Source organism: Heteronotia binoei, chromosome 5 (genome assembly GCF_032191835.1).
Source record: "Heteronotia binoei isolate CCM8104 ecotype False Entrance Well chromosome 5, APGP_CSIRO_Hbin_v1, whole genome shotgun sequence".
Lineage (NCBI taxonomy): Eukaryota > Metazoa > Chordata > Lepidosauria > Squamata > Gekkonidae > Heteronotia > Heteronotia binoei.
Genome location: NC_083227.1, coordinates 84,204,205 through 84,219,424, shown reverse-complemented (window position 1 = coordinate 84,219,424; position 15,220 = coordinate 84,204,205). Strand labels below are relative to the sequence as shown.

At 43.0% G+C, this 15,220-nt stretch overlaps 1 protein-coding gene across 1 annotated transcript in view; it reads left to right on the top strand.

The window, feature by feature from the left end:
- Positions 1–4,830, top strand: part of NCKIPSD (NCK interacting protein with SH3 domain) — a 148,546-nt gene extending 143,716 nt beyond the window's left edge. The window contains exons 12-13 of the mRNA XM_060239717.1: positions 1,064–1,236; positions 3,178–4,830. Of these exons, the coding sequence (XP_060095700.1) occupies positions 1,064–1,236; positions 3,178–3,381 (377 nt within the window). The 3' untranslated portion in view covers positions 3,382–4,830. The remainder of the gene's footprint in view (positions 1–1,063; positions 1,237–3,177) is intronic.
- The last annotated feature ends 10,390 nt before the right edge of the window (positions 4,831–15,220 follow it).

Below are 15,220 nucleotides of genomic sequence, written 5' to 3'. Positions count from 1 at the left end.
AAGGAGTGGGGTGCTACCCATGCCGCCTAAGGACTTCCACTTTTCTGCTCTCTGAATGCAAAAACACAGATATAGTACATACCTCCATAGTAGGTACCACAGAATTTATATTCAACGGAGAGCAGTAGCTATCTACCATTCTGTGAAATATCAACTTGTTTTGTACAAGTGTTCTCAAACAAATGCAAATTATGACATGGACCAGAGACCACTTTGCCCTCTTTCTGTACCTGGAAGGGGCAAGCAGGATATAAAACCTTGAGCCAGATCACACAATTGGGCTTTGCCCGATGCGGTCTTACACAGACAGTAATTTTCCTTTTTTCGCTAGTTCAGAAATTCCTGTGATTTGTGGCCTAAAGTTTAGCCAGACTGGGAAATAGTGTGGTGTGGTGTTACCTGTATTGCCACTTACATACAAAGAGGGTTCCTATCTATGTGTGTGAAGCCAAGACTGGCTGTCCCTGTGCAGGATGTATTACTCATTCCTTGAACAGTTACATGAAAAATGAGAATTTTGGTAGATGTAGCTGTTCCTATCATAGCACCTGAAAGGCAAAAAAACTTGCACCAGCTGAAATACTTGTAGCTGCATCAGTGACTAGACTTCAGTAACCAAAGACAGAGGGCTTCTATTCAATATTGATTCAGCTGTGAATCTGCAGAGATGGTTTAATGTCTTGGCCATAGGTGCAGCATGTTTCAGTGGTCCCAATATCTCCTCCCTGGAACAGCTTTGTACAGCAGGATGGAACAGTCCTCTGTTGGGCATCTCTGTACAGTATGAACTATTTATGTTCATGCACAGGAATGCTCCTCTGAAAGCTGCTATTCATGTGCTGCAAAAATGTGTGTTTGTGCAAAAGTTCCTACTTTCAAAGTGTACTCTCACTGTATATTGCCAAGTTCAGGTGGGCAGCCATGTTGGTCTGAAGCAGCAGAACAAAGTTTGAATCCAGTGGTACTTTTAAGACCAACAAAGTTTTATTCATGGCATAAGCTTTTGTGTGCAAGCACATTAAACACCTCATCCTTCCTTCTCTCTCTTTCACCTTTTGGTCAGATGATCCCGTGAGCATCTTCAAGCACCAGCCTCAGCCTCCACACTCAGTCCTGAAATTCCTCCAGGACATTTTTGCTAGCAAGGATACTGCAAATATCTTCTATCACACAGACATGATGGTAATGATAGACATAATTGTGCGACAGATTGCGGATCTCTCCCCTGGAGAAAAGGTACTATGAGAAAACCCTTGTCATCAGATCTGAAATTTGGAAAATAGGAAATAACTTAAGATGAGTTAGGTGTCAAGGTTTTCTTGACAGGTGTCTATAGGAGGGGGTAATTCTTCTGAGATTTCACCAGCCGTTGCCCACAAAAATAAGGATTAGAAAGTTGCCTTTTGAGACAAGAGGGTAGAAATTCAGCTTCCTGAGAATCTCTACTGCATTCCTTGACTTTTGCTGCCCCCTCAGAATCCTTGCTCAAACACAGCCCTGTCCGGAAGCAGTAGCTGTTGCATAATACAGGTGCCTGGGAGTACATCAGATCCGAACTTGTATCATTGTACAGACACAATTTTATTTACTACTTTAAATATTTGGTTTCTGCTATCCTTTCCACAGCTCAGTTTTTTAGAATTTGTGTGCTATCTTTCTTGTCCAGCAAGCATTAAAGTTAACACGCAATTATAGTAAAAATGTAATTAATACTGTAAAAACCATTATAGTAAAATAGAGAAGTATGCATTATTTTTAAATTATCAAGCAAAAATAATTAAAACCAAGATGTGTGTTGAAATGAACACAGAGTGAGAAGAAAAGAGGATTGTGGGGTGGTGGTTGTTTTTGCACAAACAAGTAGGAGGGGGAGGGATGACAAAGATGATACTGGACAAACGTCATCTGCAAGAGAGTTCTTTAATGGGGGCATAAATATAGAAAAGACCCTCTCTTTGAGAGATACCTGCCTAATTCAGAAGATGGGAAAACATGGAGAAGATTTTCCTATTATTGGCACCACTCTCAGGGGTAGGTTCATATGAGGGAATGTATCCTTCCAGCACACTGGTGCCAGAATGTCTGAGGTCTTAATTATGCAAAGAAACAACCTGAAAGCTAGAGATATGCTCTTTGTAGCAAGTCCCAATTAATAACCCAAACTGACCACTTTTATTATAAACTGAGATTTCCCCAGATTTTTGAAAGGCAGCCCCACATTAGAAGTGTTTAGCCAGGATACTGCTAAGACCCTCCTCCTTATAAGAGGATCACGGCTGGTGTAACAATCAAAGTTTGAAGGGATTTGGACCTGTGGATGACACTAATGTTGGGTTGAGGACAGAATACTGTTGAATCTGATTTGAAGTTTCTTCTACCAGTTCAGTAGATTTGCTGAAGGGCTTTCAAAATTACTTGGAAGGAGGGAGGGGATTTGTTCACAGGCTTTTTGTTGGGCCACCTTTTTCAAACAAGGGTTGTTTAGCAATCTCCCAACATATCTCTCGTAGTTTGAATTACCTAAGGTGGAGTTCCCGCCCCCCCCCTCCCTCGTGTGCCTGTTCCTGGCAAGTGGCTGCTTCTGTTTATCTCATCCTCCTCCTTCTGGAGGAGGATTTTTTTACTATCAAACTGGAGAGCCAGTTTGGTGTAGTGGTTAAGTGCACGGACTCTCATCTGGGAGAACCGGGTTTGATTCCCCATTCTTCCACTTGGACCTGCTGGAATGGCCTTGGGTCAGCCATAGCTCTCTCAGAGTTTGTCCTTGAAAAGGCAGCTGCTATGAGAGCCCTCTCACCCCACCTACCTCACAGGGTGTCTTTTGTGGGGGAGGAAGATAAAGGAGAGTGTGAGCCGCTCTGAGATTCAGGGTGGAGGGCGGAATATAAATCCAGTGCTGCCTTCTTCTGGTCTATAGTTGAGGATAGCAGCGGTTTTTTAGCTGCCCTGGCTCTTTCCTCCCCCCCCCCCCACCAGATCAGGAAAAGGATATTAAACTATGTGTCTTTTTGTGCCATCTGAAACTGCACTATTAAGATTATTTTAAATTTTAAACCATTTGTGACCAGTTGCTGGAAATGTTCCCTGCTTTGCAGCGGAGGGTAGGTTATAAATTGAATGAAATAAATAACAAATGATTTCTAAAGCATGTTTGCACAATATGTTCTACTTCCACAGTTAAGAATGGAGTACTTGTCTCTGATGCATGCTATCATCCGGTCCACGCCATACCTGCAACACAGGCACCGGTTCACTGACCTGCAAGGAGTCCTGCAACGCATAATGACAGAAGAAGAAGAGAGTCCACAGTGCCAGATGGACAAAATGATCATCCAAGAGATCTATAAAGAGTTCCCAGAAATATCCCCTGGGGGCAGCTAATTACCACAGGGGAAAGAACTGTTTCGAGTAAAAATGCCTCTTGTGGATGTTATCTTTCCCATCCTTTCCCAGTACTGCTCCTAACTTGTTATCCCTTCAGTTGAGGCCTAAGTTTTAGGTGGGAGTGCTCAGAGGCCTTACAGAAGAAATTTTGCAGCACTTAGATTCAGAAGAATGCCGAAGGTGATCTTCTGGAGAAGAAAATTCTGTTGCAGAGAAAGGGGAGGGTGGGCAGTCAGGTGCAGATTGCCCACTTTGACAAGAACAGGACAGTGTTTCTTCTGGCTCGGTTGTACTGAAAGGAGGACTCAGAGCTTGTGATGGGTGTCAGTGAGCTGTATCTAGGGATTCCAAAGCAAGGGGCCTCTGCCATAAATGTCCATTTCTGTGTGCATTTCTTGCCTCTCAGCTGCCAAATGGAGTAGGCCAGTGTTTGGAAGAAGCTTTTGTAACATCTCTAGGCTGCTGCATCTAGTACAAAAATGCTATTGCTCTAGCAGGGGAGTGGCTCGCTACTCTTAACCCCCTGTGTTCCCAGTGAGCCTTTTAGACCTCTTTAACCCACAGCTTGACATATCTGGGTTACAGTCAACCCACTTTACTAAGGCATAGTCTAAACACCTGCTTTTCTGTAGTGGCATTTTTAAATTTCAGTTCCTTGCACTCTGTACCAGCAACATGATGATTGTCTGGGTGATGGGGTTATTCCAAAATGCCTGCTACCTAGGCTCAGTGCTAAGGTATGTCCTCTATAAAAGCCGTTACTTGTCCCTTGCTTCATGCTGGCCTTGTTGCCTCTGGCATGCACACACAGGGACTCTTTTTCTGTAGGTGGCAGCACACAGTGGTTTTTTTCAGCCTGGGGGTGTTTCTTGCCTTGAGTTTAATAGCAGTTGGCTCTGCCTGGCTTTACCTTTTCATGTCTGGAAGGCTGCTTTCAGCCAGATGCCTGATAGTTCTCTCCTTAATATGCACAGGTTGGAAGGACTCATTTTTCTTTATCTAATTCCTCCAGGTCTCCAATAAAATGGATTTGGCTGCTTCCGATTTAGATCTTTCAAACAGACTCATGCTAATATGGGTCTGTAATATCGTCATAAACGTGCACGCTGCAAAAGCTCTTTGTAGTGCATAAACAAGAGCCTTGCAACCTTCACTGCAGAAGTCACTTCAATTTAAACTGGGAAATATTTGTATAACCTCTAAACCCAATATGAACCAAATACATTTAAAGTAGTGTGTGTAGGCTGCGGCATCTGTTTCCCTGAGGGCTGAGCAGAAAATCTCTGGCTTTGGCCCTGCCGCTTCATGCCAGCATCACTTGGGAGTCACTGTCCAAGCCTGGTGAACAACCCCCTTTTAAAACTCAGTCTTTAAAAAAATATCATTGTGAACTTTGAAAGGAAACTGTATTTTCATAGAATCTAATAAATGTAGTCCATGCAGAAATATGTTGCTTTTTGAATTATTTGTCAATGTTTCTGTATTCAGTGTGTGCTTATTACAGAGTGTGGGGAGCATTCTTTGAGTGGAAAGTAGGAGTCCCCTGCCAAATGCAGTGTGGTATGGTGGTTAAGAGTGTTGGGCTAGTATCTGGGAAACCCAGGTCTGAATCTCTGCTCTTGCCATGGAAACCCTTGGGTCACCTTGGGCTAGTCGCACTCCCTTAGCCTAACCTACCTCACAGGTTATTCTGAAGATAAAATGGAAGAGAGGAGAATAATGTGAGCCATCTTGGGCTCAAAGAAAGGCAGGGTATGGATTTTTTTTTTTAAATTACTTGTTTGTTTTGAGACCGTGGGGTGTGTTAACACACACATCCTCAAGTTTTCAAAGACTGCTTGCCCCATGCTCTCCCATCTCTGTAATGGTCTAGTTCTCCCATGTGGGTAGACAGGGAAATCGTGGAGTGACACGATTCATGGGTTACCCAGCCTGAATCCTTGTGCTGGCCAGTTCCCAGGTTGAATCAAGTGTGTTGAAGAGTTCTCTGTAATACTGCAAGGGGCTCCAGGACATCATGATCTCAGGTTCTGCAGGACCACCCCAGCCATATGGCTGCTTGTGCTCTTGAGTAACCCCTGATCTCTTCCACTCACCCCCACTCTGTCTGGCAGGATGGACAAAATCAAGTTCTAGTCCTTCACCAGAGTAGGATTTTGGGATCTGAAGAGACACCATGAGGACTTGGGTCTGGACTGAGGCAAGCTGTGCATCATGAAGGAGGGGTCATTGAACCATTCTTGAATGCTGTGGCACAATCTGCTGACTTCTGAGTTAGGCTCTTGTGAGAACTGGACACAGATTAATCTTGAGCATTTGAGTATGTCAATGAACATATGAAGCTGCCTTATACTGAATCAGACCCTCGGTCCATCAAAGTCAGTATTGTCTACTCAGACTGGCAGCGGCTCTCCAGGGTCTCAAGCTAAGGTTTTTCACACCTATTTGCCTGGACCATTTTAGTTGGAGATGCCAGGGATTGAACTTGGGACCTTCTGCTTACCAAGCAGATGCTCTACCACTGAGCCACCGTCCCTCCCCAAGCATCTTCTGTCTCTTAGCCCAGATTCTTTCTTTTCTTTTCTTTTTATGCAGCATCTACCACACCCACAGAACAGTGGACTATGTCTGTATTTAATTTGTCCAAGTCTCAAAGGGGGGCAAAATTAAATAAGATGCAAGTCCAGGCTCATGTTTTCCCATCTTCTTTGTACAAGTAGTATCTAGGGTAGCAGTTTTGGTTAGGATTGCAGGGAGAGGCTGCTTATAGTCATTTTCTGTTTTCTCAGTCTTAAATTGTTGTCCTCTCAAGCTTGCCATTTGCCGCATGATAAAAAGCATATGGCTTCCTGTATTGGTTCCTTCATGTTTCCCACCACAAAACCAGTATGAGAAAAGCAGGCTACAAACACGGGCAATTTAAATTGGGGAAATGGAATTACCTCCCCCCCCACCCCACCACTGCACGTATTTTGGCCCAGATGGAGCTTCTGTTGTAGCTGAGGCATACAGTTGTCACAGATTGGGATTAGAGATGCAACCACATTGATAGAAGAATGGATGACAGAAACAGTCTATCAAAATCCCACTAATCCATATGTCAGAGTAGGACAGGAAGCACTACTGCCCTGTCACTACAGGAACAATGCCATTGCTCCTGGAAGGAAGCTTTTTCTGATGCATTCTCTGAGCCTGCCCTATTGGCTGTCTTAATCAGAGCAATGCTTATGTCCGTTCCTTAAGCTAACAAGTTTTCCACATGAGCGAGGATCCTATCATACAATCAGTTTTGCTGCAATGAAAGCAAAAGAGTCTTTGCAAAAGGGAAAGGATCAGGCTGGCAGTCCTTCTGTAAACTCATTATCCAAGTGTTCATCCCTGTTCTTCTCTTGTGCGGTGAATGTAGACGACAAGCACAGATAACACGCTAGAGGTTTCATTATAGGTAATGGGCTATTATTAGAGCTATGTCTCTTGATATCAGTAAGGGTTGTTTTTTTATTGCATCCCAGTGGTGAATGGCGTGGGCGGTTGGCACCAGGAAAACTGCCTGTCGTTTCATCCGCCCAGTGTGTTCACTTGATGGTCTAAAATGATTCAATTATGGCTCTTCTGTGGCATTAGATGGCTTCATGGTTTCTTAGCAATTCCCTAATGCCATCAACTGGACAATGAGAACAAATAAACTTTGGGAAATCTTTTTTTTCCTCTCTAACTTCATCCCTTTTCCGTTTGATATTTGTAAGGTTCCATTTAAAGTAACATATGCATTCTGTATAAATTCAACACAATTTAGCAGCTCTTCCCTCCTCCAGTAATGTTCAAGTGTATTCTGTTACATCCTCTGCTCTGCAGGGACTAAGAAAGTACTAGATCCAAGTAGTCAGTTTGCATTCTGAGCCACTGACTACCAGCTACATGTGGCTTTGCTCACTGTACCGGATTCCTCGTCTGATGAAGAGTGCTTAGAGAGCATACGAAAGCTTACATCCTGAATAAAACTAAGTTGGTCTTAAAGGTGCAACTTGACTCCTATTTTGTTCTAAGAAAGTACTAGGCAAAGAGTTTCCCTTGTGTATCAGGAATGGGAATTGACTGTCTAGGCAGGCACATGACATTAATTGCTTGGGAAGGGTGTGCATGCATGTGCCTGAATTGCATCAGATGGTGCATAATCCATAATGTGCTATCACCATTTTATCATTTCACAAAAGGCAAATAAAAATAAGGTCAAAATTTATCCATGCACTTACAGTAGGGTAGCCTCATGGCCCTTTATGTGATAAGCTGTTATGCAAGTGATTTTTTCAGCTCTGAACTGTAACCTTCCCCATTGGCTTCCACTTCCTCCATAAAAAGCATGGGTAAATGTACCTTGCATCTGAAACTACCCAAGTGGAGAAGCTGTTTAGGGTTCTGATTACAAACCCTGCCACACTCAATCGCCCTCTCTTGAAGTGGCTTTTCAGACTTTAATAATAATAATAATAATAAAATTTTATTTATACCCCGCCCTCCTCGCCAAGGCAGGCTCAGGGCGGCTTACAAGTATGGCAAAGCCATTGAACAATAAAACAGTTATACAATTCAATAAAATTACAATTTACTGTTAAATTTTCCATAATCTAAAACCATCTAAAACAGTCTAGAATAATCTCTACTCGCTGTTATCTCAGTTATTAGTATTTGTGATGGCGTGATGTTTATTTCAAGCTCCATCTTAAAAGGCTAGCCGGAAGAGGGCGGTTTTGCACACCCTACGGAATTGACTAAGGTCCCGTAGGGCCTGCACCTCTTCCGGCAGCTGGTTCCACCATTGGGGTGCTTTTATAGAGAAGGCCTGTTCTCTAGTTATTTTTAGTTTGGCCTCCTTTGGCCCAGGTACTTCCAGAAGATTTTGTGAGCTAGATCGTAGTGCTCTCTGGGGAGCATATGGAGAGCTGTTAAGAAACAAGTCACACACTTACGTACAATGTTTAGGTTGACTAGAGTATTTGGGTGATGCACAATCTGTCTCCTAGTTTTATACTTAAACTGGTGTGTCCTAACTTCCATATCCTCTCTGGAAGAACTCCAGTAAGCGTGAAAGACGTGGTAGGTAAGAGTGCTCTAGAACATGGAGAAATGCTTGGTCAAGAGCAATGTTCCCTCTAAACTGCAGAGTCTTGTGAACAAAAATTCTGCTTTACGAGCTACTGGTATTAAAGTTGTGAGCTGCTGTCATTAAAATTGTGAGCTACTGAAATTATTGTGCTTTTCCTGAGCTAAGACAAAAATGTGTGAGCTGGAGGCTAAAAATCTGTGAGCTAGCTCACACTAACTCATCTTAGAGGGAACACTGGTCAAGAGTAAGATTTCCTAAAAGCTGAGAGATTTCTATGAGGAAAAGAAACTAAGCAATAAAATGGCATGGAATAAAACACCTGTGAAGCATAGAATGCTGGATAAATTGGCTTAGCTGTATATGGATGCTGCTGAACTGTAAGATACTCTAATAACAGCCCATCAGAGGAACAGTGTAAATACATTTCAGGTGATGTTATGGCCCTATGGAAAGGGAGGGGGGAGAGACAACCACCCTTCATTTTAAAAGACTGCTTTTCCAAGCAACCCTAGCTATGTCTAGAAGTAACATTTGTAGATTAGTTATTCATCTGGGCCTTGTGATTCTCCCAAGTGTCATGAACTAAGAAATCAAAGCTGCGAGAGATCTTAGGCCATCTAGCTTAACACATGCAGAAAATCCAAGGATAGAGCATCCCCACCTGGTAACAGTTCAACCTCTCTCTGGAGGCTTCTGGAAGAGCGGAACCCCCCCCCCCCCGAGAGGGCAGCCCACCTTTAGTTCCTTCCCTTGTAGGTCTTGCATCTTTTCCACTCTGAGAGCTGCTGTTGAGATGAGTAATAAGTGCATTGAGCAGGCTTCCAGTTCTAAGACTCTAAAGTTAAGGGGCTTTAGGAATTAACCCCATCCCTCTCTGATGAGCTTTTGCATGGTCTTGATTTAGAGAACAGCCAGCAGCCTCTAGAGTTAGGTGATTGTGTCAACCACACCACTTCATAGACCAAAGAACCTTTTCTTTTAAAACCCCAACTAGGTCCAGGGAGGGAGGACCCTCAATGCTGTCCCCATTACATTGAGCTGGGTGAACCTTGGAAATAGATACAGAGGCTGCAATCACATATGCTAAATAATGCAGTTTCAATCCACTTTCAGTGCACTTTCCAACTGGATTTTACTGTGTGAACTGGCAAAATCCAGTTGGAAAGTGCACTGAAAGTGGATTGAAACTGCATTGTTTAGCATGTGTGATCACAGCCAGAATGTATGAAATGTGCATGTAAACACACACAGGCAGAAAGCAAAGTGAGAACACTCTCAGCCCAGTAGCCTAACCTGTTCTATCTGACAAGCCATATTTCTGGGGTCCAAAAGGAGCTTTTACATTTTAAGGAAACAAGGCTGTTATATAAACATTTTAATGTAATCCAATGTCTTCCTTGCACCCTAATCAACAAACTATTTTCCAAAAATAAACCATGTAAAACTCAATGGATATCAAGAAGCCCACTGGGTCAGAGTATGGCCTATCCTGTTCAATAATTCTGTCAGGAAGGACCAAAATCTCAATCATAGAATCATAGAATAGGAAGGGTCCTAGGGTCATCTAGTCTAACCCCCTGCATAATGCAGGAAATTCACAAATACCTCCCCCTAAGTTCACAGAATCAGCATTGCTGTCAGATGGCCATCTAGTCTTTATTTAAAAACCTCCAAGGAAGGAGAGCCCACCACCTCCCAAGGAAGCCTGTTCCACTGAGGAACTGCACTAACTGTCAGGAAGTTCTTCCTAATGTTGAGCCAGAAACTCTTTTGATTTAATTTCAACCCATTGGTTCTGGTCCTACCTTCTGGGGCAACAGAAAACAATTCTGCACCATCCTCTATAAGACAGCCCTTCAAGTACTTGAAGATGGTGATCATATCACCTCTCAGCTGCCTCCTTTCCAGGCTAAACATGCCCAGCTCCTTCAACCTTTCTTCATAGGACTTGGTCTCCAGACCCCTCACCATGATAGATGGATAGATAAATTTATTGTCATTGTTCTCAAAAAAGAAAATGAGAGCAACGAAATGAGGTGCTCTTCCACAAACATACCAACACATCAACACCCAAAAAAAGGACATATACATAGACCATTTAAATGCATCTAAAAACAAATAACCATTCATAACCCTGCATTTAGCCTAACCACGGCACTTGGATAGAAGCTGCCCTTGAATCTATTTGTCTTAGCCTTCAACACTCTATATCGCCTACCTGACGGTAAGATCTCAAATAGCAAGTGGCCCGGATGTGAAGGGTCCCTTAAGATCATTTGTATCATCCTTTTACATCCCATATTATACAGATCCACCAATGAGGGGAGAGAACATCCACAGATCTTCTGTGCTCTTACCATCACTCTTTGGAGCACCCTTCTCTCTGCTTCTGTGCAGCTCCCAAACCACACGCAGAGGCAATAAGATAAAATGCTCTCAATGGAACTACGATAAAAGGCAACCAGCAGACTCCCTGACAGTTGTTGTGATCTTAAGAGTCTTAAATAGTATAGTCGTTGCTGGGCCTTTTTCTCTAGAGCTAAAGTATTTGCCCCCCATGTTAGATCCTGTTTCATAGTAATTCCCAAAAACTTCCATTCTGTCACCTGTTCTACCATAACACCATCAATAAACAATGGCTGAATGTCCAGACTCTCGGCTTGGCTTCGCGAACGAAGATTTAAGAAGGGTGCAATAGTCCACGTCTGCTGCAGGCTCGCTGGTGGCTGACAAGACCAATGTGGGACAGGCAGGTCCGGCCACAGTGGCTGCAGGGAAAAGTCTGATTTAGGGTTGGTGCTGTAGCAGTGCGATTCTTCCTCAATCTCCTTTTGTCCTCAAGACCAGCTATGCGTGCGTTCTCAAAAGAAGAGACAGCCTGGTGGGTGGTGTGCCTCCATGCTTTGTGATCTGAGGCTAGGTCAGACCACTGGTGATGGTTGATGCGACAGGTGCCAAGGGATTTCTTCAAGGAGTCCTTGTACCTCTTCTTTGGTGCCCCTCTATTTCGATGGCCGGTGGAGAGTTCGCCATACAGGGCAATCTTGGGAAGGCGGTGGTTTTCCATCCTAGAAATATGCCCTGCCCAGTGCAGCTGCGTCTTCAACAGCAGTGCCTCGATGCTGGTAACCTCCGCCCGCTTGAGAACTTCAGTGTTGGTCACAAAGTCACTCCAGTGGATGTTGAGGATGGTGCGAAGGCAGCGCTGATGAAAGCGCTCAAGGAGTCGCAGGTGATGACGGTATAAGACCCACGATTCGGAGCCGTAGATGAGGGTTGTCATCACAACTGCTTTGTAAACATTGATCTTTGAGCCTTTTTTCAGATGCTTGTTGCTCCACACTCTTTTGTGCAGTCGGCCAAAGGCACGGTTTGCCTTTGCCAGCCTGTTGTCGATCTCCTTGTCGATCTTAGCATCTGAGGAGATGATGCACCCCAGGTAGCTGAACTGCTGGACTGTCTTCAGAACTGATTCACCCACAGTGATGCAGGGAGGGTGATAATCTTCCTGGGGTGCAGGTTGGTGGAGAACTTCTGTCTTCTTCAGACTAACTTCTAGGCCGAATAGCTTGGCAGCCTCTGCAAAGCAGGACGTCATATGCTGCAGAACTGATACCGAGTGGGAGACGAGTGCAGCATCAGCAGCAAACAGTAGCTCTCGGATGAGTTTTTCCATTGTCTTGGAGTGGGCCTTTAGTCGCCTCAGGTTGAACAGGCTGCCATCGGTGCGATAGCACTCTTCCTAAAATCCACTATAATTTCCTTCGTCTTATTTACATTAAAAATAAGATTATTTTCTTTACTCCAGAGGGACAGCTGGTGAACTTCCCTCCTATACGCAGACTCATCATTCTCAGAGATGAGCCCCACTAACGTTGTATCATCTGCATACTTAATGATTTTGTTACTCAGACTACTAGAAACACAATCAGACGTGTAAATAGTGAAAAGAAGTGGACTCAAGACACATCCCTGAGGAGTGCCAGTATTTAAGATCTTCACGGAAGAAGTATATCCGTCCATTCTTTTAAACATAATGAATGGGGAGTCCACCAAAGACCCTTTTGAAGGCATTCCTGCTACCAAACACCACAAAGAGCAACATTTAGAAAGACAAAATGCTGAAATGTAATCATATCCATCACTTTACTATTTTTATTCTCATATGATATTTGCTTCCTATGCTGCTGTTAATTCCCATTCCTGCTCACAGCAGTGTATTGGCTTACAGCCTAAACACACATTAGCTATCAATTTTTTGATTGGATTGTGATGAATGGGCTGCCTAACATTTGACTCCCCAGTCAAAATCCCTTTTAAGAGGCTCAAATTCAGGTCCTTTAGGAACATTTTAGAACAGCGGAGAGTTTCAATCAGTGCTTTGTTCTCTGACATTTGTGCAAAGTGTCCTGGGTTGAGGAGTAATTGACTATTATCAATACAATGAAATTATGCTGCTGATGTCCCTCCCTCCCATGAATTTAGTTTGTATGGAACATTCAGACCTTTGCCACTTTGCTTGCCAGTTCAGATCAATCCATCGATGGACAGTAGTATGTGGTATGCAGAGCTCCTGCTGACTCTTCCTTTTTCTCACTTGCCTCCTCCCTCCCCCCACCTCAACATTGCCAATGCACAGCCACTGTGCTTGTCCGCCAATCTCTGCTCATCTTCTGTAGGGGTGAAATGACTTCAATAAATTGAGAAGGAAGTAATATCTCCAAGGTGCTTGATAAGGCCTTTCCAGGATATTGTACACGGAAGATGAATAGCTTTTGCAAAGCCTTGGTTATATTGTGATAAGCACAGTTATGTAACACATTGCCAAGGGAGACATCTTGTCAAAGAAGTTGATTGGCAAAGAGCAGGCTTAGCAGTCATTAGACATTTTTGACCCCTAAATCTGCCTAAAATGTCTTTCCCAAAACAGGATACAGCAGAACAAAATGCTACAAGCAGCACCCAAGCAAAGGTATCTTGCGTGTTTGAGCCCATATTTTGTGTTTTATGTGCCCTTGATTCTACAACTGTGAAACATCCATGCTCAGAAGTTTGGTTTCTGTTTTGACATTGCTATAAGGCTTGTTCTTACTCTGCAAATATCAAAGCTCTGTGCCTGTACATGGATGGTGTATAGTTTGTGGATAGCAATTAATTTCTGTGCATATCTGAGCCTGCAAGAATACTATATGTCGTGAAAGTGGTGTATATGTGAGATTATATATTGTATATATTAATTGAATAACTTTTCCAACCTGGACTGAGAGAGTATTTTAGAAAAACAGTAATTTTTCTACGGTTGCAGTAATTTGCAGATAGATCTGAAGTTTAATGACTGAGCATGGTGTCTTTGCTTAAACAAAACATGAGGGAAGGCAGAAATACTATTGTTCCAGGCACTGAGTCCTGGTTCCACCAGAAGACTGTTGGATTTTTCTTTGTATAACCTATAGTGTAAGTACCAGAATCTGTTTCAAATGTATATGGGGGTTTTCTCCCCTAAAAAGTCTAATTTCTATAAGCCACATTAGTTTTTACTTATTACAAATTTAGATATAAGCGTATTAGAAGTTTTAAGCCATAATCAAGTGACAATTTTAAACAGACCTCTTCAGTATTCACCAGATTCATTTAAATGAGTGAAAATGTATTTATTGTTTTCTGCTGACAAATAGCAAGGAAATTATTTGACACAACACAAATACAGAACAAATAAGCTGATTTTTAATTGACTTTATTTAAGACAATTTTTCAATTTAAAAAAATTGGTTTTATACGTGAATTAATGTACATGTTTTACAACAAAACCTGAATTTTGTTTCCCACAGCTGACTCCACAAACCTCTACTGAACATATTTGAAGTCAGCGATGCTTTTGTATGTAGAAGAAGAACTTGGCAGTGGAGGGGGGAGGGATCTGCCCATTGAGGTCAATGTTTAAATGGCATATTCGGTCATGTACCAGGCTGGTGCCCAGGCCTGGATGGTCCAGGCTAGCCAGATCTCATTACATCTAGGGCTGGCCCTGGTTAGATGAGAGACCACCAAGGAAGTTCAGGTTCTTGCCACAGAGGCAAGCAATGGCAAACCACCCCTGAATATCTCTTGCCTTGAAAACCCCATGAGGGGTCACCATAAGTTGGCTGTGACATGATAGCACTTCCCACCACCACCAGGCTGGTATTACTATTAGCTTGTACTAGTGGAGCAGGGCCTGGCAAGCCATCCCAGGTGTTGCTCTATAGATCTCACTAGGATCACAGCCTAAGTCAACAAGACATGGTCTCATAACTAAACTATGATTGTCAGAGCTCTGCAATATGCTTTGTTCTCAAAATTATAAATATTGGACTCTACCTATCAAGGATACAATTTGAACTTTTTATTTTTGGTCTCATTGGAAAATCCTCAGTACCTACCAGCCTTTGATTAGGAATTAAATGACCTTAGAGTTCAAACCCCCCAAAAAAACCACAAGCAGAGCTTTGCTTATGTAGCAGATGTTTCCCATCTGCCTTCTACAGCCTCCCCAGGCTATTAAAAAAACAAAAGCTCATGTGGATCTTGGGAATCTTTGGGAAGAATGTGGTATCTGGCACTGGGGGGGCTGAAGTTTAAAAGTGAAATCTGAAGAAGCCCTAGACATCCTTGTGCAAGTTGAAGGTACTTCCTCTTTCACAAGGACACCTTTGGATCCAACCCTGAGTCCTTAAGTAAGTGGCTTTATTGAAT